At 42.5% G+C, this 22698-nt stretch overlaps 2 protein-coding genes and 1 pseudogene across 3 annotated transcripts in view; 2 read left to right on the top strand and 1 right to left on the bottom strand.

Moving 5' to 3' along the window:
- Uqcrc2 (ubiquinol-cytochrome c reductase core protein 2) overlaps window positions 1-4718 on the top strand; it is a 30092-nt gene extending 25374 nt beyond the window's left edge. For both annotated transcript variants that reach the window (XM_087209123.1, XM_004855908.4), the window contains 2 exons: window positions 2960-3113; window positions 4454-4718. In XM_087209123.1, the coding sequence (XP_087065249.1) occupies window positions 2960-3113; window positions 4454-4537 (238 nt within the window). In that variant the 3' untranslated portion in view covers window positions 4538-4718. The remainder of the gene's footprint in view (window positions 1-2959; window positions 3114-4453) is intronic.
- A 140-nt stretch (window positions 4719-4858) lies between these two features.
- On the top strand, window positions 4859-7402 carry LOC106010354 (uncharacterized; annotated as a pseudogene).
- A 980-nt stretch (window positions 7403-8382) lies between these two features.
- Pdzd9 (PDZ domain containing 9) lies at window positions 8383-20254 on the bottom strand. The gene is given in 5 exon segments (XM_087209124.1): window positions 8383-8650; window positions 8652-8732; window positions 13813-14005; window positions 17776-17955; window positions 20224-20254. Coding segments are annotated over 5 exon segments (753 nt in total).
- Window positions 20255-22698: the final 2444 nt, after the last annotated feature.

Genomic DNA, 22698 nt, shown 5'->3' with positions numbered 1-22698 from the left:
AAGGATTAGAAGTACAGAAAAGTATTAAGAGGGAAGGGAAGGGCCGGGCGTGTAACTCAGGGTAGAGCTCTTGCCTAGTATGCATGAAGGCCTGAGCTCAGTCCTCAACACCAAAAAAAAACCAAGTAAGCAAATACATAAATGAAAACACCTATATATCCTACCACTAGAGATATAGTCATTAACACTTTGGTTATTTATTTTTAAATGTAATTGTTAATATTGTGTATATTCAGGGCCGGGGATGTAGCTCAGTGGTTTCGCCGCCTGCTGCGCAAGCACGAGGACCCGAGTTCAATCCCCAGTACCAAAAAAAAAAAAAAAATATTGTGTATATTCACTTACATCCTTTTAAAATAGAATGTTGTAGAAATTTGAAAAAAAATTTTTTGGCTGGGGATTTAGCTCAGTGGTTCTGTCGCCTGCCTCACAAGCGCAAGGTCCCGAGTTCAATCCCTGGTACCCAAAAAAAAAAAATTTGAAAAATGTTTTTTAAAAGATCATTGATTCCACTCTCCCCCTCACCCCTACCCCATGCCCTTGTTTTTCTGGTTGTACTGGGGATTGAACTTAGGGCCTTCACTCCACCCTTAGCCCTTTTTTGTTTTTGTTTTTCTTTTTGAGACAGGACCTTGCTAAGTTGCCCAAGCAGGGCTTAAATTTGTGATCCTCCTACCTCAGCCTCCCAGAATGCTAGGATTACAGCCAAGCACAGCTGTGTCCAGCTCCAATGATTCCTCCTTTTTAAAATGTTATAATGGTGTTTCTTTTTATTCAGGTTACTAAAGACTTGTCTAAACAATATTAATTGGCGTGTCAAAAAATACAGCAAAAATGCTGGTCATTTTCTATAGTTGAAAATAATAGGCTATAAAAGATATCTTTGGGCTTAAAATATAAATTTTATTTGATAGTTTGCCCTCCTTATCCAGAGATTCTGTCTCTATGGATTCAACCAACCACAGACAAAAAATATTTGGGAAAAAAATTGCATGTATACTGCACATGTGCAGACTTTTTTTCTTCTCATTCCCTAAATAATACAATGTACCAAATGTCTACATAGCATTCACATTGCATTAGGTATTGTTAGTAGTAATCTAGGGTGATCTAAGTGTATGGGAGTTTATGCATAGATGATATGCCGGCAGTATGCCGTCTTATATAATGGGCTTGAGCATCTGCAGGTTTTAGTATCCATGGGGGTCCTGGAACCAATACCAGAGGATAACTGTATACCAGAGGACAACTGAATCTTGATATAGAGTCCCAACTGGGTTTCCGTAAGGTATCTGATTTTATTTTATATTCTTTTTTTCTAAGGAAGACAAAAAAGACTTGTCACTGGTGATTTTTAAATTCTCACTGTTCAGACTAAAAATGCTAACAACACCCCCCTCCTGACTCATTGGTACTTATGGGATTTTCCTTTAACTAAAACTCTGAGCAAAGTTGGAAAACTAACTGCATTTTCATACAGCAGTTTAAGATATTTAAGGTTGAGTCCATCTACTTAATGATAATTCAAGATAAGAACCTTGTAATTCATTTGATCTCTATGATCATTTATTAATCCCCACACAGGAAGTATGACAGTATGAATTATAACTCAGTATGGAACAACCTTTACTTCTCATTTCTATTGCTAGTATTGTAGTTTTGCACTACAAAATTGCATGCCCCTTTCTCTCTCTCTCTCTCTCTCTCTCTTTCTCTCTCTCTCTCTCTCCTGTTCTGGGGATTGAACCCAGGGTCTCATGCATGTAACTTTACCACTGAGCTACATCCTCAGCCCTAAAACTGCAGGTCTTGAATAAGTGTAACACAATTTATTAATTGTAAGCATGGAACTAAGATAGGATACAGTTCTACTTGCTTGGACCAGAAATAAACAACAATAACAACAAAAAAGTATAAGAATAAATTAAAACACTGGATTCACTTAGGAAAAATCTAAGTCTCGAATCTAATTTAAGAAAATTTACAAGTATTTTGTTAATAAGTATAGTATAGGGGTTTTTTTGTTTTGTTTTGTTTTGTTTTGTTTTGTTTTGGTACTGGGGATAACTCAGGACCTTGTGCTTGCGAGGCAGACAGTGGCACCACTGAGCTAAATCCCCAGCCTATAGCACAGGTTTTTGTTTTTTGTTTTTTAGGTTTTTTGAGACAGAGTCTCACTATGTAGTTCAGGCTGGCCTTAAACTCTGTGTATCCCAGGCCAGCCTTGAACTTGCTGCAACCTCGGTGACATTGTAGACAGTGTGCTAAAATTGCTGTATTAAATTGTAATTACATTTAAATGGAGTCTTGCTATAGAATGCCAAAGGATGATAATTTATTTGGGGTTTGAATAATTTAGTTTATTGAAAACCATGTTCATAAGGAATAATAGTTGCTTTCCAGAATTGTGAATTGGCTCATCATATTTTATTTCAAATTGATCCTTTTGTGACCATAGTATTTAAGCTCTTGGGGCTTACAAGACCTGTAGCAGCCTTCCATACCTGCCTTCTCCTTCGTGCCCTGTCCTTTCTGAGACACATCCCAACATAGAAGTAATACTTGGTGAGCTGTGTGTCAGCCCACAGCATTCCGCCAAGTGGTAGTACCTTAAGAGCCCACATATGTAGATACCTTTGTTTCGTAGAAATGCCTGAATTATCACTAGAAATGTATCATAAGGCAGGAGGAGTTATTTCACATTAAAATAGTTCTATCTATATCTAAGTTCTGATCCAAAATCAAAAGGTGATAATCTGTTGAAGTTTTAGTACAGCTTTGTATTGACATCTTTCCAAACAGTAATGTAAGTAATAAACTATTTCGTGAGCTGAGGAAATAGAACAGGGGCCTTGAGCTGTTAACTTGCCTGTTTACCAAGAACATGTTGCAGAGTTTGAAGTACATACTTTAAAATTGCTTTGCTCCATAAAACTGATTCCTGCCTTTTGTCGGACAGGAACAAGCTGAAAGCGGGATACCTAATGTCAGTGGAGTCTTCTGAGGGTTTCCTGGATGAAGTTGGGTCTCAGGCTCTAGTTGCAGGTTCTTACGTGCCACCATCCACAGTTCTTCAGCAGATTGACTCAGTGGCTGATGCTGATGTCATAAATGTAAGCAAATGAAATCTTACAACTTAACATTAGAGAACTTTACTGATCCATTTTCAGAAAGAATACATAAGCTGCCTTGGGCTGTATATGTTGTTCTCTTGTTGATTGGTCCCTCTGTTCCTAGTATGGAGATGGGGTCCTCATTACCATCAGATAACAAGGTACTCTGGTGTATATGTGTCTTCCTCATTCAAACAAATTACCATTAGGTTACACCATTTTAGATTCTTAGAGGTCAAGAAGAGTCAGATACTGGCAGTGTTTTAGGATTTGATCTAAATAGTAGTTGGTTGTTAGTTTTTCCTCATTCATCCCCAAGAAGTAAATTCATCCTGCCAATCCTTCACCATCTAGTGTCTCAAGATTTTCTTTACTTTGGTTAGCCTAAGACATTGTCCATGCTGCTTTTTTTCCCCACACATTTGATTTTTACAAGACTGAGTTGTGAGCGCTAGGACTAGGTCTTATATTTCTTTGTATTTCCTACTATGCCTAATAAGCACGTAAACTACAGAATATATCTAGAGTCAGTGTATTTTCCAAGTGTTTCCTACATTTAAAATGCTGACTCCTTTTCTACTGTAGATATCTCAACCAACTTCTTGTCAATGTATAGAGACAATAGGATAGAAGAAATAGACAAGGCTATTTTAAGATAAAACCCTTACTTCAGGGCCGGGGATTTAGCTCAGTGGTTTCACCACCTGCTGCTCAAGCACAAGGACCCAAGTTCAATCCCCGGTACCAAAAAAAAACCCCTTACTTCAATTGGACCCTGAGCTCATCAGTACATACTCTTCTAAATGTCTGTCTTCATCTTTCTGAGAGTATTCCAGTCCCAACCCAGCTGCCTCCATCACCATCTCTCCTTGGAAAGAGCTGGCCTGAGGTACCATGGGGGCTCTCACTTTACCTAGACCATAGACCTTCTTTGTGGTTTTACACTTAACTTAAACAACAAGTCTTTAAACTTGAAATAATGGCATAAAGAATACCAGGACATAAAGTTTGTCTTTTAACTTAGCAGTCATTATATTTCGATTGACTTAGTACAGATCTGCCTGATATCACCGTTTTGCATGTCAGTGAGATTTTCCTCATCCACCTTTCAACAGCTGCCCTCTTATCTAGAGAACTACTCTTAGTTGATTACACATATGATGGGATATTCATATTCACATAAACCACTAGCCATCTCACAGGTAATTTTCACAAGAGACTGTGACAGAATTACTGGCATAAAGGGTTCTATCTATATAAAGTTTTGAAATGACAAGTTTATCTACTTGATATATACTATTTTTTTTTTTAACTTTCTGTATTCTTTTGTTTATTTAAAGGCTGCAAAGAAGTTTGTTTCTGGCCAGAAGTCAATGGCAGCAAGTGGAAATTTGGGGCATACACCTTTCACAGATGAGTTGTAATATTAAAGCACATTACAGAAGCGCTGGACATTTTCTTGGCCCAGAGCAACAAACACATGAAAGTCAGAAGTCTCTAATGTAATGTTTCTTTTTTCTCAGCTGGGTGAAGTACCTTAAAGTATAAATGCAGGTAATTATTCCCAGCTGACCTAGAGTCAATAAAAGATTCTGGTTAAATGTTTTTTTGCATTTTTTTCTAGTTAATCAGTAAGTATTTATTACATGCTGAGACGTTTGTTTTAGATACTTTAAAGGAGATGGGCATATAATAATTGAGTAAATCAACTGTATCAGTTAAGAAATGCCAGAAACTATTAAAGCTAAGTAGCTATCAAGATAAAAATTTCCAGATTATTATTCATGACTTTTAAGATAGAACCAAGTTAGAGAGATGGCCAGTGGCTCGCACATAGGCAGTGCCCATCCTGGGAAGAAACTCAAGGAGAATCTTTTAAAGCTTATAAGTTCAATGGGGCTTAACCTCTCCTAGGCAGCCCCCAGCTTCAGGAGTTGCCCTGCTGAGCAAGAAGATCACTGTAGAATTGAAAGAGCCCATGGCCCTAGCACTTTGGGGCCCAGTGAAGGTGAAAAAGGAGGAAGAGGATAAAAATATAGTGAGTCAGACATCCAGCCAACAAGCACATGCTGAGAACAGCAAGGCCTGGGCCCCAGGACAGGATCTTCAGCCAGGCCTTGATTTATCAGAGGAGGAGAAAAAGGTCACAGCACGTTCTGGGACATGGCAGTGGTCCTAAAAGCAACACGGGAGGCACTTGCTGCTGCAACCCCAACCCTTGGCATCTGCTCCTTCCCAGGGACTCTGGCCAAGAGTGAGACACTGGAGACTCATGGGGACCTGAACTTACTAGGTGCTGAAACCAAGCACCTACAGTTACTTGTTCCCAAAACTGAAATGTGTGAAGAAGCTGAAAAACCTCTCTAACTATCAGGCAGAATCAGAAAGCCGACCCTCAGGGACCTGAGTTAGGAGAAGTCTGTGAAAAAGGAAACATGTTAAGCAGAGAATAAGGAGGGAAACACAAAGACCTCAGACAAGTGACAGTGAAGGACTATTACCTGAAAGCTTCAAAGAGGAAGGCCAGAAATATTAAGAAATCTGGGGGAAGATAACAGCCTTGGGTCTGGCTCTGTTAAAAATCAGAAAATCCCATCTGGGCAAAAGCCTTTTTACATGTAGCATGTGTGGCAAGGGCTTCAGTCAGAGCGCAAACCTTGTGCATCAGAGAGTCCACTTTGGACAGAAACCGTACGTGTGTGCAAAATGTGGGAAAGCTTTCATGCAGAGTTCTAATCTGACTGTACATTAGATCTGCCCCTTAGAAAAAACCTTCAAGTGCAGTGAATGTGAGAAAGCCTTGTTATAGCTCACAACTTGCCCAGCACCAGAAGGTCCACATTACTGAAAAATGTTACGAGTGCAACAAATGTGGAAAAACATTTACTCAGAGCTCAAACCTCATTATCCACCAGAGAATTCATACTGGGGAGAATCCCTTTGCCTGTAATGACTTCGGCAAAGCCTTCATTCAGAGTGCAAATCTTACTGTACATCAGCAAAGCCATACTGGTGAGAAGCCATGTGAGTGCAGAGTGTGGGGAAGCCTTCAGTCAGCTCTCTTGCCTTACTGTCCACCAGAGAATCCATAGTGGAGACCTTCCCTACGTGTATAATGAGTGTGGGAAGGCCTTCACATGTAGCTCATACCTACTTATTCCCCAGAGAATCCACAGTGGTGAAAAACTACACGGGTCACGGGTGTGGTGAGGCCTTTAGGCAGCGGTCCAGCCTCACTGCACCAAAGGACCCACACTGGGGAGAAGCCCTATGAGTGCAGAAAGTACAGTCCAGCTTTCATTTCTAACTCACACCTCATGTGATACCACAACCCATCTTGTGGAATGACATGCCAAGGAAGAGGAAGACCTCTACCCATCGGTCATTACCTGCTAACCCACAAATTAGGCACCAGGTTGCTATTTTCTTCCAGTTTTATAAGAATGAGACCTATGCCCTTTAGAGCTTTTAACACAAACATAAGATAATCATTTCAAAGGTTAAAGAATGGAAACAGCCCCTCAAAGCAAGGCAAGAACTTTGTTTTAACTATGCCCTAAGCAGTTGTGTTTTCTGAAACGGAATGTGGCTTTCTTAGGAATAGGTCATACAAAGCTAACTGATAATGAGCCTATTTGAGGAAAGATCTTGTTTACTTAATTTTGTTCTTTGAAACTGGTAATTGCGAGGGACAGGCAAATTGTCAGCCTGGTTGAATTCTGGAAATTTGAACCTTTGATATAATATTTCAGGTTAAGCAATGGTTAGTAAAGGAAATCACTTAAGGTAGCAATTCAACAACTCACCTGTGAACATTTACAAGCTTTCCATTTCCTAGGTAATTTTAAAGAAACCAATCAAAGCAAAACAAAAAAACCCATCTGCTGCTCCTGAAGTGGACAGAAATAGGAAACACCCTTTTCCTGTATTATCTATACCTCCTGAACCTTGGGATTGTAGCCTCTGGCAAGTCTGTTCTGACCATTCCCCAGTCCGCTTGGCCAAGTGCTGGAGGACTGATGGAGTCACTTTGTACCAGCTACATTGATTTGCTGAGGCTGGCAACTCCCTCCCAACAGCTCCACTCCCCAAATACCATATTCCTTTGGGGTGAGATGCAGCAGCCCCATTCCAGGACAGGGGAATCAGAATAAACCTTGCCTGAGAGCAAAAAAAAAAAACAAGTTAGAACTATCATTCCGGGTAACAACAGTTAAGTTGTCTGGGTTAAGTGGCCTGGTTTTTAGCCCTTTTTTCCCTTTTTTGTAGTAAAATTTTTTTCTGAAAAATCCCTTATGAATCATGTCCTGATACCTATTACTTCATGTACTTCATTCTATGTCTTGATGTATCTTCACTGGCAGCTTTTTTCTTCCATCTCCGTTCATCTGTTTCAATCCTGTCTCTTTCAGATAATTAACTGTATCAGCCCAACATTCAAAGTAAAAGTAGGACTTTCTCTTTCTTTTTAACACGTTCCTGCCAGCTTGAACCTCTGGCAGTACATGCATGACTGTCCCATCCAACAGCTTGTATCACTGGTACAAATGGATCTAATCGTGTTGGTCTTTTTACTAACAAAATTAATAAAAACCCTCCCAATGAAACAGTCATGCATATACCACTGGTGGTTCAAGCTACCCAGCAGTGAAGCATATGAATTACAGCCCCATTGTGAACGTGTTAACCCTACGGGTGATATACCACGGAGCTACATTCCCCACTCCTTTTTATCTTTTGAGACACTATCTTGCCAAGTTGCCCAGTTTGGCTTCAAACTTGGGATCTCTTTTTCCTCAGCAAACCTGCTGAGTAGCTAGGTCTATAGGTGTGCATCAGCATACCCAGCTTCTGTTATTCCTTTTTAGGACGTTATAAGTTTTACAAAAAAGAAAGCCCAAATACCTAAGTAAAACTGTGGTATTTACCTCAAATTAAATTTCTCTATTGTATTCAGACATTCAGATACTGGGTTCCTGTACTGCATTTTCTAAAAGATGAGAAATTCTCAGAAAAGGTCTTGATGAGCTGAATAATGTTTCTATTTTATTGCTGCTGTATTGGATGATTTGTGAGGCCTGTGAGACTAGGGAAGTCCTTCACCATTACGCTGAAGAAAGTCTAAAGCTTTTCAACACAGTCCTGGAAGAGAATTGATAGTTCTGTACTTACTCCGTAAGAATGCCTGCAAACCTATACACGGTGAGGAACAAAAATTGGATGTTTTCAAGATAGATACTTGTGTGACCACAGATTGGCAAACCACTGCCTAACCTACTTTAGATACTGGCTGACCTTTGCCCTTCTCAGCTTGGGCACAGTCTTCTGGCCAAAATGCATCTGAAGCAGAGGAAGAGGAGCTGTCATTGTCTTGCTCTCCCATTGTCCAGTGTGGAGAAGGGGCCCTCGTTATCTTTCTGTCTTTTCCAACATGAATAGCGTGGTTCTTATTTTTATATTCATGCCATTCTCTGGAGGTGGATACTGGTATCCTTGCAGGCTGTACCCCAGTTGACTGTGGGTACCTATAATTAAGGTTTTTTTTCTAAAACTACATCTTCATTGTCATCACTGCTGGTAACAGAATCATCTTTTGTCTGCTCAGTGTACTTTGGTGTGCTGAAATGAAAAGAATAGTGAATGAAATGAATTCTTAATATTGGCAAGCTTATAAAGTGTCTTATAACCTGCTTTGGCTCATAAAAAGAAATACAAATTGGTTTTGGTACTACCTTTCTGTATCATTGAAGTTTTTTTCTTTTTAAAAACCCCTTTAAAGTTGAGCATAGTGGCACACATTTACTCCCAGCTGCCGTCTGGGAGGCTGAAGCAGGAGGATCACACATTTTAGCTGGCTTCAAACACTAGGTGGTCCTATAGCCTTGGCCTCCTGAGTATGCCACCACACCTGTCTTTCATTCTTAAACATAAATCGAATCTTAAATTGTTTCATACTACTTTAAAAAGCTTTGCACAAATTTAAACCAGACTGCTGACCAGAATATTAGGAGGCCTTAAGGGATGCATTTATTTACTTCATCTAGAGTGACAAGTTCAAGATGACAATCTCCTGAAAACTCTGTTCTCATGGTTTATGTAGCAATAACAGAAAAGATCACCAATTGCCAGGGGATCCAGGAAATAGCCTCAAGGATCTTAAGCATGCTAATCATTGGTAAGTCCTTGAGTCTTTCTCATGATACTGCCGAACAGCATCATTCTCTGCCTCTCAGGGCTTACAGATGCGGACTTGTAGAGTACCCAACACTCACTAATTCCACCTCTATGTTGTCATCCAAAAGCTTTCAAGATCCTTTTTATTTTTTGGTTATTTGCCCCAACTATTGGCTTTTTTTGTGTTTTTTGTTTGGTTTGGGGTTATTTTTGAGACGGTCTCAATATGTAGTCAGGCTGTCCTTAAATTCACTGTATAACCCAGGCTGACCTTGAACTTGAGATGATCCTGCCTCAGCCTCCTGAGTGCTGGGATTATAGGTGCACATGTACACACCACCTTGCTGAGCTGGCTTGTTGAAACTTGGTTGAGCCTCTGGACTTTTCCAGTGCCTACAGTACTTGGACTTGATATTACTTTGCAGAACAAACATCCACTGCTCTCCCTCATCTTTTGGTCAGCAGATCCAAATCTAGATCTTTGAGATTATAGCCACCTGGCACATTCCATCCTGTTAATAGGAAACAGGTTTTTCCCCCACTGCCCTGCCAACCTGTCAGACTTGCTAGGCTGTTGTCAATCTGCCTATTTTATAATGGAAGGTTTTTTTGGTACCAGGGATGGAACTCAGGACCCTGTGCTTTCAAGGTAGGCGGTGGCCACTGAGCTAAATCCCTGGCTCTGCCTATTTTATTTACTTCTAAGAACTTAAGCAACTTTTTCTAAATTTTGTCTATTTTATAGTAGGCACTTGGTACTGAGTCATTTTTACTGAGAGCCACTAGTCTTAAATGGTGTGATTTTCTTTATCTTTGACTTAGGGCCATGCAAGGAAATTCAGAAGAACTCAGAATTAAAACACTTTGCAGGGCAGGGGATTTAGCTCAGTGGTTTTGCCGCCTGCTGTGCAGCCCAAGAACCTGAGTTTGATCCCTGGTACCAAAAAAAAAACAAAAAAAAACACTTTGGCTTCTGACAGATTCAGAAATTTTTTCTAAATTTTTCTAAAACAAAAAATTTAAGTTATTTTTCTCAAACTACAAGAGGTGAAAGGGCAGTAGAGTGAGCTCTAATTAAACTGGCATCAGATAGGCCACAGCCAGCAGAGGTCATGGTTGGCTGGAAACAAAAGATTTCATACAATTAGGCCTACCCAGAGCTTCATATGGAGTGTCTTCTCCATTATACACAGTGCCATCTGCTGCAGAAAAAGGTCTTGCTGTGAAACAAGTCTTCCTTCCCCTCGCCCCTTCCACATATGTTACCAAAATGCCTTAACTGTAAGTACTTTGCTTAATTAAGAAAGGATTTAGAATATGCTTGGTATTTTTTTGTAAGTTTGGGGCTTTAGACTTGTACTTAAATTGTGCTATTTTCTCTGTTTATCCCTTTGCTTTGAATGTTCACTCTGTCATCCTTAGTTTTTAATATTCTGAATCTCCTCTAGTATTGAAAATGCTTAGAACATAGTGGTTCTGTAAGCAAATGGTTATGAACTCAGGCTTTAGAGTTGCAGTCTCCAATACAGAGACCTCCAGCTGCATGGGGCTGTTAGGTTTAAATGGATTAAACTTGAATATAATTTAAAAATTCCTCGGTTACATTCACCCACATTTAAGTGGCCAGTAGAGAGCATTTGAGAAGAAAGTTAACAGCCTTGGTCTAGAGACAGACCTGTGCCCTGTAGCCCTGTGCCCCCTGGTAAGTTTATACACACTTCTACCTGTAAAATGAGCATAAGAAAAAGCATTCCGAGAGGCTTAAATGGCCTACTTGTAAAATCCTTTTGCAGTGCCAACCACATGGTAAGCGATGAGTTAAGTATTCACTAATAGTTCTAATGATCTTTAATCAAATCAGCATTAGTCTGGTCACAGGAAAAAGAAATCTTCCCCAGTTTGCCCAATCCAGAGAGGACAGCTGTTCCCCTTTTAAGCCCACCATTATCACTTAGAAACATAGGTCTGTCTTCTGACTTTTGGGGAGATGAGAGATTCTTTCCATGAAATATTAGATTTATAAATTCAGCAACTAACAAATATTTTTCATTTTAAAATTTTTGAAATATACAGAAGAAAGCAAAAACATTTTAATGAAGAAAAAAGAAATTATATATATATATATATTACTATATACATATTACTATATATATGTATGTGTGTAAGCAAATGCTTTGGTGGCCACCATCCAAGCCAAGAAGTGGAGTATTACTGCCGCTGCTTAAGCCTCCCATGTGTCTTGGCTCTCCACAGGTCACTGCTCTTCGGGGTGGGGGTTAATGCTTTGAAAGCTCAGCAGAGCACAGCTGTGGGCTCTGTCAGATCTTTAGCCACAAGTCTGAGTCTCTGCAGTAAAGTTAGTATAACTTGGGCCATGTTTCTCTGAACAAAGATAAGTAGCTACAATAGCTAAGTGTTCAGAATGTGACAGAATTAAAGGCCACTTGCATCAGAGCACTGAATTTGACACTAAGGAAAAGGATCTCATTCTGATCCTTAGAAGAATCCCTGTTAAATCTGGTACAGATAAATGAGATTCGAGGCTGGTTCCAGTTTTTCATTCACTCTTCCAATAAACGAGCCCTCCACAGTGTGAAAATTTCATGGAAGTCTTGGCAGAACTAGACAGATTCAGTCCCTACCTTCTTGGAACGTACACTTTCCTAGGGCAACACAAATAACTGATTATACATATTATTTAGTCAGAATTGGGTAAATGTAGAGCTAGAGTGCAAAGAAAGCATACAGCAGGTGGTCCTGTCCCGTGCCTCTGGTTTGAAGGCCTCCTAAGAGCCTTTAAGGATGAATGCTGAAGAAAACTCTCAGGCATGTTACAGACCAAAGAGCAACACAAGTCAGAAGCAAAGAGGACTAGTGGATGAGGAGAGAAGTATGAAATGAAGCCAGACCATGGATGGCATTATAGGCCAAGTGTAAGGACTTTGACATTCATTCTAAAATCAAAAGGTCTTTAAAGATCTTAAGCTGGAAAGTGCCATGATCAGATTTGCATTGTAAAAGGATTGTCCTATTTGGAGAATGAATAGGAGGCAAGAGTAGGTACACAGAGATCAAAAGGGCGACTCCGTCTGGGACAGTGGTAATAGCCAGAGACAGAAGTGTACAAATGTGAGAAGACAGAAGGTAAATGACCAGTCTTAGACACCAAGCACAACCCTAAATATCAGGCTTGTTCAAGTTGGGAAACACTCCCCAAGATAGGGCCACAGCCAGGTGTGGTGCCCCATGTCTGTAATCCCAGCACTTGGGAGGCTGAGGCAGGAGAACTGCAAGTTCAAGTCCTGCCTGGGCTATTTAGTGAGACTGGGGATGTAGCTCAATGCAAGAGTCCCATGATCAATCTCCAGTACCATACACACACACACACACACACACACACACACACAATAGGGCCACTGGAAAATCACTGGTGAGCTAGCTTTCAATCAAGCTAAAGAGTTCAAAGGATTTATTATACATCCAAATGAAGATATCAAGTTGGTGTTTAAATATACAAGTTTGGAGATAGTACAATTTGAAAGTGATTAGTGTATGGATAGTAATAGAAACCACAAGGATCAATGAAATTGATTGCCTAAGAGACTAAGACCCAAAGGCTAAACCTTAAGGAATTCTGAGTTGGGGAGAAAGACCAAGAGGAAGTGGCCTGAGGTGAGTACAAGACTGTGGCATCATAAACCTGGCATAGTGGCACACATCTGTAATCCTAGCACTCGGGAGGCTGAGGCAGGAGGATGGCCTTGTGTTTGAAGCCAGCTTGGGCTACATAGTGACTTCAAGGCCAGCCTGAACTACACAACCAGACCTTGTCTTACAAAACCGCAACATAAAAAAAGTGTGGCATCACAGAAGCCTGGGGAAGATGTCAGAGGTAGGAGTAGAAGGGTAGTTGTAAAGTGTAATGGTGTTTAGAAGCCATGCAGAATACAGCAGTCATTGGAACCACAGTATGAAGGCTGTGGATGATCCCCAGAAGGACCTGCAGCTGAGGCACAAAAGACAAGTCCAGATGGAGGCGGAGCAAGCAGTGGACGCCTGGGGAGTGGAGGGCATGGAGATGTCGACACAGCTGAACAAGTTAGGAGGGGAGTCCAGGGTGGTACAGTGGCCGGACCAGGCAAGGAAAGAGGAGTAATGTGGAGGGAGTGGCGTAAAGGGGCTTCAAGATTATTAGGAAGGGTTCAGAGAGAAAGAAGCCAACAGCGCAAGTGCACATTTTAAGAGCTGACTGGAAAGAAGGGCACAGTGCCTGCAGGCTTGGGCACAGAGCTCCCACCAATGACTGCTGATTGTTTTTAACCCCAAGTTGGCTTTACCGTCCTGCCTCATACGAGATGGTGCAGACCATCTTTTCCAAAGGATCTAGCAATTCTCCTAAGTCATTCTGGCAGTGTCACCAGCCCCTCCTCCCTAACCATCTAATGATTCAAACAGTAAATCAAGTCCCTGTGATTCACAGTCCCTGGGTTCTGTACTGTAACAGTTCCTAAAATTAAGTACTTACCTAAATGTTACTGGGGGGTTTTTCTCAGGAATTAAATCATATATTTCTCGCCATTCTTGGGGTATGTCGATAAAATCTCGGTACACCTGAATTTGTAGCTCTGTTCCTATGGTGATGTGTTGCAAAAGCTTTAAAAATTTCTGAAGTGTATAACCTAGCACATTGGCATAACCAACACTAATCAGAACATCGCCTAAAGGAAGAAAAATATTGTCAGTAAAACTAAGATAACAGATTGAAAAGGGCCATATTGATTTCTGGCTTCATTGTAAGGTATTTTATTTTGGACCAAAACCAGCCTTCACCCTTTATGAAAAATGTTCATCCTGGCCTTGGTACAGGAGTGGTGGGACAGCTACCTTGGTACAGGAGTGCTTGTGCAGCTTCCTGGCTGTCTGAGAAAGGAGGATTGCAAGTTCAAGGCTAACCTAGGGAACTTAGGGAGACCCTATCTCAAAATGAAATTTAAAAAGGTCTAGAGATGTAGCTCAGCACTCCCTAGATTCAATTCTCCATATTGGAAAAAAAGAGTTCATCTCTTTGGCCTGAGTGTCCTCTGCATGATGAAGAATGCTTGTGAGATGCCTCTTAATAGCACTGTAATGGAAGATGTTCTGCTATGTTCTTGAGACATTTCTGAAATTCTTGGCGTAACAGAGGCTAAAATCCATTTATAGTCTGAACCATCCTTTAGGATTCTAAAAATATATTAGTTTCAAGGAAAATGAATGATTATTACTAGTAAAGAAGAAAACCACTTAGACTAAGTGATCAGTTAATGATCTGCTTTCTATTATACCTGCCTGGCAGTTTCCAGTGCCCTCCACAGTAAATAGCCTACATTAAGCACCAAGCCTTTCATTTTAATTTTCAGCTCCTCTATAGAATTAGGTGGGAGAAATTCTGCACAAAACATAGAACGATTAGCTTGCTTGAATTATGCTTGAGATATGTATCCAGAGTATGTTGGTTCAGAGGGGCTTGACAGCTAGACTCCCTACTTGAGGGCCATGCTGGACAGGAAAGGAAGCAAGACAGTCAGTCAGCCGTGGGGCAGGTGGGGAGAAGACACCATCCTGGCAACAAACACCTGGACTCCCAAAATGGAAAAAGCTAAAAACCCTATTACCTGTATTCACTTTTGCAGACATCCCCATTCCCTACCCCCAGTAGTTAGGACACCAACCTATAAACTAGGTCCAGTCACCAGGCACTGCCTTCCGGGTCACTGAACCTGGAACAGAGATGCTGAGGGGCAGCAACAGCACTCAGTTTCCAGGAGTGGTCATGTGTAGCTGTTTGCTCTCTCCCCATTTTCCAAGCCTGCCTCTGCAGCTTTTTTGGCAACTCCGTCAGACTTGGTATCCTAAATTCAGTGCCTCAACAGGACTGTTTTGTGTTGTTTTCAGTGATAAACCCTGAATGCTATTTGCAATCAGAAAATGCTTTGAGGAAGGAATACAAAAGATTTGTGTTTTCAGGACAGACTCATTTGGGGTAAAATGGTAGTCATCAGAGCTTATTAATACTGACATCCTGCCAAATGGTAATGGGATTTTAGAGCTGACATGGGTTGAAAGTGCCTCAGATGAACTTATAAAGGATGGGTCCACCTCTGAGTGTGTGGGAAACTAGGGACTCCAAATCACTGCCATTCCAAGACAGCTCAAGCCTAACCTCAAAGGAGAGAAGGGTTGAGGAGAAGCACCTTTCTCTGATACTACACCCTCATGGGCTAAATAGGAAATTACACTGATGCTCAAGGAAGCTTCCAAAGAATGTCATGGGGTGAGTGTGATCCCAGCACTCGGGAGGCTGAGGCAGGAGGATTGCCATGAGTTCCAGGCCAGCCTGAACTGCATGGTGAGACCCTGTCTCAAAAAACAAACAGACAGACAAAAATGAACAAAGAAAAAAGAACCAAAAGAAGGGCCGGGGATTTGGCTCAGTGGTTCCTCTGCCTGCCTCGAAAGCACAAGGTCCAGAGTTCAATCCCCAGTACCAAAAAAAAAAAGAACCAAAGAATGCCATGAACAGATTTCCACAGTGCTAGATCCTATCAGAAAGAAAAGCTTCCATTAGTGCAGAAAATGAATACTTAGAAGGATGGAGAAAACCTCTACCTCAGTCTTAAGAAGTAGCTGGGGTTAAAAATCAACCATGGACCTGAAACTAACTCCAGGATGAAACAAGGCTTCTCCCAATCACCTGCAGGATGACGGTATGAAACAGCTGCTCTTCTTACCAAGGTTAATTACCACGGGGAAAAAAAATCCCTCTCTGCATGAGCATACGTGCCTAATGTTAAAAGGAGTGTTTATAGCTGAAAGCAATGGCTTGGCATTCTGCTTAATTATGTTGTAAAAGGGTGACTTTTATCAAGAGAGAAGAAAATAAACAGCTTAATTCCCTGACCGTACTGGCTGTAAACCAAAGGTGTCAGCGTATGAATGTGATTACTCTAGCAAAATAGATATTAACATCGCCCTTCATAGAGAGACGCTAGTTTGATATTTATGAACACCAGCCTCGTTACACATCTTTTTTCTGTTTTAATGGGCTGTAGGAATGACATTGTATAAACTCTGTCTCATTACCTATATATTATATCGGCTTTGCAGCAGCCATGCTACTAATGAAAAATAGCTGTCTACCACAATTGTTTTTTGTTTGTTTTTTTTAAAAAAGACATAGTCTAGAGAAATAATTGCCAATATTTTTTAAATACTTGAATTTTCAAAGCACTTTCATCAATATTCATCAAATCCGGCCGGGTATTTAGCTCAGTGGTTCCACCGCTTAGCTCGCAAGCACAAAGTCCCGAGTTCGATCCCATGTACCAAAAAAAAAAATTCATCAAATTGTAGCACTCTCTAACAAAGAGAGGGTTTTTCCAGTTTAGAAATTAAGCTGAGACGGGGTGTAGCTCAGTGGTAAAGGCCTTGCCTAGCGTGCGTGAGGCCCTGGGTTTGATTCCCAGCCCTGAAAAGAAAAAAAGAAGAAGAAATGAAGTGACTAAGGCCTAAAAGGCTACATGACTTTGCCCAAGGACACAGAACTAGAAAGTGGCAGGTCCCATACCTGAATTCAGACCAGCTAACCTGAAATGTTTTTCCTCTTACCATGTGAACACCCTCACTGTATCTTCCTCACTCCTGAGCACAGCACCAGGCTCAAGGTGGCATTGGGAAAGAATATCTTGCATCAGATAGAAAATATATTCACCCAGAGCCAGTTATGGTGGTGCATGCCTATATTCCCAGCACTCTGAAGGCTGAGACAGGATGATCTCCATGAGTTCAAGGCCAGCCTGGGCTACATGAGTTCAAGACTAGCCTGAACTACATAGCAAGACCCTGCCTCAAAAAACAAAAACAAAAAAGAAGAAAGCAAAAATATTTTCACCCAAAGACTACAGAAGCAAGATGCTACTGGTAAAGCTCTGGAGCCTCAGAGGGAGAGTTCAAATCCCACTCTTCAGTGTGACTGTGGACAAGTTGCTACATGCCTGCTTCCTTGTCTGTGAGGTGGTTTAATGCAGAATCTATCTCTTGGGGTTGTCAGGAGGGTGAAATGAGCTCATGCAGCCAAATGTTAGCGATGGCCAATGCTGCCTCCAAAAGAAGATGTGCTTCTGAACAGAGTCACAGACTCTGCAGTGACACTGGGCCTGCGTTTGTGTGTCACTGATAAGGAGTAGGGGCCCTGGATAAGGGACTCACCTTTGGTTTCCTCACCTGTGAAAAGAGGATGATAACGGTTCCTACCTAGAGGATTATTATAAGAGTTAACTCTCACACCCAACAGTGAGAGTTATATAAATGATAGCCATTGACTGGAGCACCTGAAGTTCTCAGCCAGTGGCTTCATATCATCCTGGTCCTTCATATCATTCTGGTTATGCTGAGAGCCCGTGACTCCCTGAAGGCAGACTGGAGGGAGGCCTGGGGAAACCACAGTCACCTGGCCGGAGTTTTCCATCCGGGGCTGCAGCCCCCTTCTTGATGAGGTGGGCGATCTGGAGGTAGGGCCCATGCTGGATGATGATCAGGCCCAGTCCCAGGCTGCCCACAGTGAGTTTGGTCTGCTTCATTTGGCTCAGGTTGTGTACAGAAGGCTTGAGCTTTAGCCTGCCTCATCTTTCTAAGAGAGAGAAGGGCTTGTTTCAGTCATTGACTGAGACAGCACCTTAGCAGCAGTTCTGAAGCCAGACTGCTGAGGTAGTTACATAACCTCCCTATTCCTCAGTTTCCTGGTTGGCAAAATGAGGATAATAAGAAATGCTATGAGGACCAGGGATTTAGCTCAGTGGCTCCGCTGTCTGCCTCGAAAGCGAAAGGTCTTGAGTTCAATCCCCGGTACTAAAAAAAAAAAAAATGCTAGGAGAATTAAATGAGGGCATTGAAGGGCTTTTTCACAGTGCCTGGTATATCGTGGGTACTTAATCAGTATTAGTTATTATTATCCAGTCACTTAAATACTTAATTGATGCTGGCATGCAGGGTGTGGTGGTGCCTGATTCCACTCCCAGCCCTCTGGAGGCTGAGCCAGAAGGATCACCACGAGTTTGAGACCAGCCTGGGCTACATAGTGAGTTCAAGTACAGCCTGAACTACATAGTGAGAGCCTGTCTCAAAAAACAAATAAACAATCAAAAACTGATGCAGACAGTGTGTTTAGATCCTGGGTTTACCATGGTGAGACAAAGAGATTTGTTTCTTGCCCCTAAGGATCTTACAACTGAGTGGCAGAGACAGTTATCAACAGTTACAGAAATATAAATTGATAGTGAACAATAACACAAGCTATGGAGGAAAAAGACAGAAAGCTCTGAGGTACCTGGGCATGATGTTGCATGCCTGAAATCTCAGTGCTTGGGAGGCTGAGGCAGGAGGACCTGGAGTTTGAGACCACCCTGGACTACAGACTGAGACCCTGTCTCAGAAAAACAGAAAAAAGAGAAAACTCTGAGAAGGAATATCAGGGGACAAAGGTCTCATCAAGTTTCTCTGAGGGGGTAAATATGAATTAAGGTTGAAAAGACCAATAGGAAATATTTATATAAAGGAGGATGGGAGAGAGCAAAGTGTACCCAGATTCTGAGACGGGCAGTGCCATTGAGAACAAGGAGATGAGTAGAGGGAGTGGGGAGGGAGGCCTAATGGCTATGCCGACAGGGCCTGGTGCTCGGGTTTGCCTTAAGGAAAATGCTTGAAAGTGGTTTAATCGGAACATGACTGTATTTGCATTTAAAACAAAAATAAAATCAAACCTCTGGCTGCTTGTGGTGTGTGGATTGTAGAGCCCAGAGTGGAATCGAGACATGAAAAAAGCACTGCAGTCACCCAGGCATGTCATGGCAGCGACAGTGGAAATGGACAGTAGATAGATCCAAAAAGCATTTGAGAGGAAAATCCAAAGGCTCTGGGGACAATGGGTCATGGAAGGGGTTGGAACATGTTTTCTGCAGGACCAAGAGTTTTGAGGTCTAAGCAGTGATTTAGGACAAATGATGTTCCACACGGAAGCTTCTGGAAGGTTCTTTTTCAGTGCACAGGAAGCTTCTGAAGAGAACTGTGCTCAGCATACCTTTCCAGGATTCTCTGTACAACTCTGTCCCCAAGGATGAGTGGGAGTGGCACACTGCAGCTCACCAGAGCTTTGCCACGTCTGTGATGGTGGTGATTTCAGGGCCATTGCTGAGAGAGGCTTACCCAGCTATGAGGAGCTGTCAGCGTCTACAGCCCTTTGCTGGAAGCCGATGGCCTTTGCCATCTCCACCCTCGCCTTCCCCCAAACCACAGAAGCTTCCTGGCTGGAAAAAAAAAAAGAAAAAACAGAATAAAGAAGATGTGGTCTTCAAAGCCTTCCAGGGAAGGGTTGGGGGAGCAACTGAGGGCTGGGGCATGCTCTCCTTGAGCCTCTGGTTCCTGAGCATACTCATTTCAGGCAGGGTCTGGGTTCCAGCTTCTGCGTTTAATCGATGAAGTCTAGTTTCAGAAAACAGCGGGGTTCAGTAAAAGAAGTCAGACTCAAAAAGCTCCATTCATAATTCCATTTTTATGACATTTTCCATGGAAAAGGTGAAACTCTAGAAAACGAACGAGAGTGTGACCAACTAGGGTGGAAGAGGCATTGGGTGCCAAGCAGGCAGCTGCAGGGCAATTTGGGGGGATGGAGGGGTCGCCTATCTTGATGGTGGTGCAGTTCGAGCTCAGATACATGCTTGCCAAAACTCAGAGCCATCCACTACAACGGGAGGGGCGTCTCACCGCGCATAGATGCTGCCGTGATAATCAATGCCGGAGGTCACCTCCCAGGCCACGAGCGTGACAGTCCCATCTCACAAAGGAGAAAAAGTGAGGCAGTCTTGGGACCCAGGGCATCATCCTCTCCCCGCTGCCCAGTTACCATGTTTGCTTTTTCCAGAGGCCTTCTCCATAGCCCAGAGAGGGCAGAAGGCTTGAGAAGGCTTCTCCAGCTAAGGATGGAGTCGGTGCCCTTCTCAGCAGTTTCGAACACTCGAACCCTAACCCTAACCCGTGGACCGCGGGCGCCGTCCTTCGGCCTTGCCGCCAGGGGGCGCTGCGACAATGCCCAGAACTGTGGTTGCCGCAAGTGCTCTGGACACTGAAAACGGGGTGGGTGTTGAACTCCAGTGCAGAGCGTGAAAACCTCAATGAGAAGAACGAAGGTTCTCCGGAGAGAAGCTCAGTGCTGGCTCACACCGGGTTCTTCTTTAATTCTTGGTCAAACACCGAAATGGGAAAGGGGCAGAAAGCCCAGAGGAGAGTGTCTCAAAGATGGGAGTCCATTGAAGAGAAAGATCATAGCTAGGAGATCATAGAAGATCGCGGAATACCTAGAAGATCAGGGAATCCCCTGCTGTGCTCCTAATGATGGTATTTCAAAATATTGTTACATCAACAGCTCTAACTGCTTTGCCAGTGCACTCTTTTTCATGGCTGTTTTGGATAAGAAAGGCCAAGGGTGGCCTGAAAACAATGAGTCACTATTAGGAGAGGGATTAATCCTTCCTTCTTTTTCTCCAAAATAAGGCTTCCTCTCCCACACACTCACTCATACAACAAATATTCACTGGAAGCTGTGCTGCGGTTTGTGGTGATGTGAGGGACAGAGCAGTAGGCAAGACAAATAAGGGCTCTACCCTCCGGGTACTTATATTTAAAAAGAAGACGAAGGGGACAATTTTAGTAAATACTGTGTAAATTATTGAAAATAAATTCTAGAGGGAGGGGAAGGGAATGTATAAAGAATGAAGGTGTGTGGACATGTGCCAACTACTCACAATGAATGTAATCATTATGTACAGCGTGCAAACATGTACAAATAAAAATGTCTTAAAAATAAATTCCAAAAGAAAAAGAAAAAGAACATGGAGTTTAAGCACTCCCGGGTGTGCAGCCCCTCAACAAGTAGTAATTAAACACTGTGCCAAGATTTCCAGGTTCACCTGAGTCAGTCCCACCTTATTCAGCTGTGAATGTGGCTCCACCCAGACGACAAACCAGGTCAGATTTCTTGGTGGATAAACCCTGTGTGGCAGGGCTCAGGCTTTCTTGTGATAGGTCACCCGTTTCCTTTTCCAGTCTGGCAGGGCTCTACCTAGATATCAGATAAATTCCATCATTAAATACACTCCTTTCTTTCATCTTATCAGTGGGGAAACGGTGGGCCTTGGTGGGAATAAAGCATGCCAGCCTTCCCTCCATCTCAGCCTGAAAAATACCTCTTTAGAGTCGATGCCAGGGTCACACTGATTGGTGGAATTGCAAGGTAATAAACTGTCATGGGCACTGCTGTGCTGTCCAGACCCCCCATGAGGGCTGAAGTGTTCCCTCACCCCACAATCCCCTGCTGCTGGCAGAGAAAGCCCTGTGGCCAAGCTCCCACTTCCTAGGACAGCCAGTACCTAACAGAGACTGCCACAGGGACAAAGGGCAGGTGCAGTCCTGGGCCTTAACTCAAAAGCATGGTATGTATTCTTCTCTACCCCCTCATACTTCTGAGCAATCTCAGAATATGTGCTGCCAAAGCGAGCACATTCTGAACAATCTTCCAGGCCTCAAAAACCAGGTGGATCATTAAAGCCAGGATGCTTTGGCCATAGTGTCTTCAAGAACAGGCTAGATGAGAAAATAAAACTGTTGGGATCATCACAGAGGGACAGAGGATAAACAAACTCCAGGACCATTAACCTGTTACTCGTTAAAAGCAAAAAGCTTTGTGTCCTCTTCTGAGGCAGTCAGGGACTTAAAAGCTGCTTTAGCTAAAACGGTGACTCTGGGGCCTACAGATGCCTGTTGGGTAAATAAAACAGGATAAAGCTTGGTTTCTTTGCCTTCATTTTGTATCTGTCTCTGTTACCTTAAAACTTTGGATCAGATCCCTGCTCAGCTCTGCTTATAGACATGTTTATCATTTAAGGAGTCTATGTCTAAAAACTGGTAATACAAGGTTTATTAGCCCTAAATTTATCTAACCGAGCTCGTTCCCCTTCAAGACTGAAGACACCAGCATACCAAATGTTATGGCTTGTATCTAGATGTCCCCCCCAAAGCTTCATGTAGTCAGGGGTGGGGCTTTTGGAAGTGGCTGCATCTAATGTAATGCTGGGATTAAGGATGTGAGGCTGGGATTGATTCTTCGAGCAAATGCTAGGATTAAGGGTGCCCCACCCTTGGTGTGAGTGCTACTTGGGCGTGTAGCCTGGATAGAATATAAGGGACAGAAAGAGCGCTGCTGTTGTCACTTGCTGCTGCTTTGCTGTTTGCTGCCTTCTGCCTACCATGAACTGTTTCTCCTTTGCAATGCCCCTCTGCCACGCCACCCTGCCTTCGAACCAGCCAACTATGAATTGAAACC

This window comes from Heterocephalus glaber, unplaced genomic scaffold (genome assembly GCF_053883595.1).
Source record: "Heterocephalus glaber isolate CG9 unplaced genomic scaffold, H.glaber_assembly_v1.0 deba00000943, whole genome shotgun sequence".
NCBI classification, from domain to species: Eukaryota; Metazoa; Chordata; class Mammalia; order Rodentia; family Bathyergidae; genus Heterocephalus; species Heterocephalus glaber.
The sequence above is the reverse complement of the archived record's forward strand: the minus strand, read 5'-3'. Positions and strand labels throughout refer to the sequence as shown.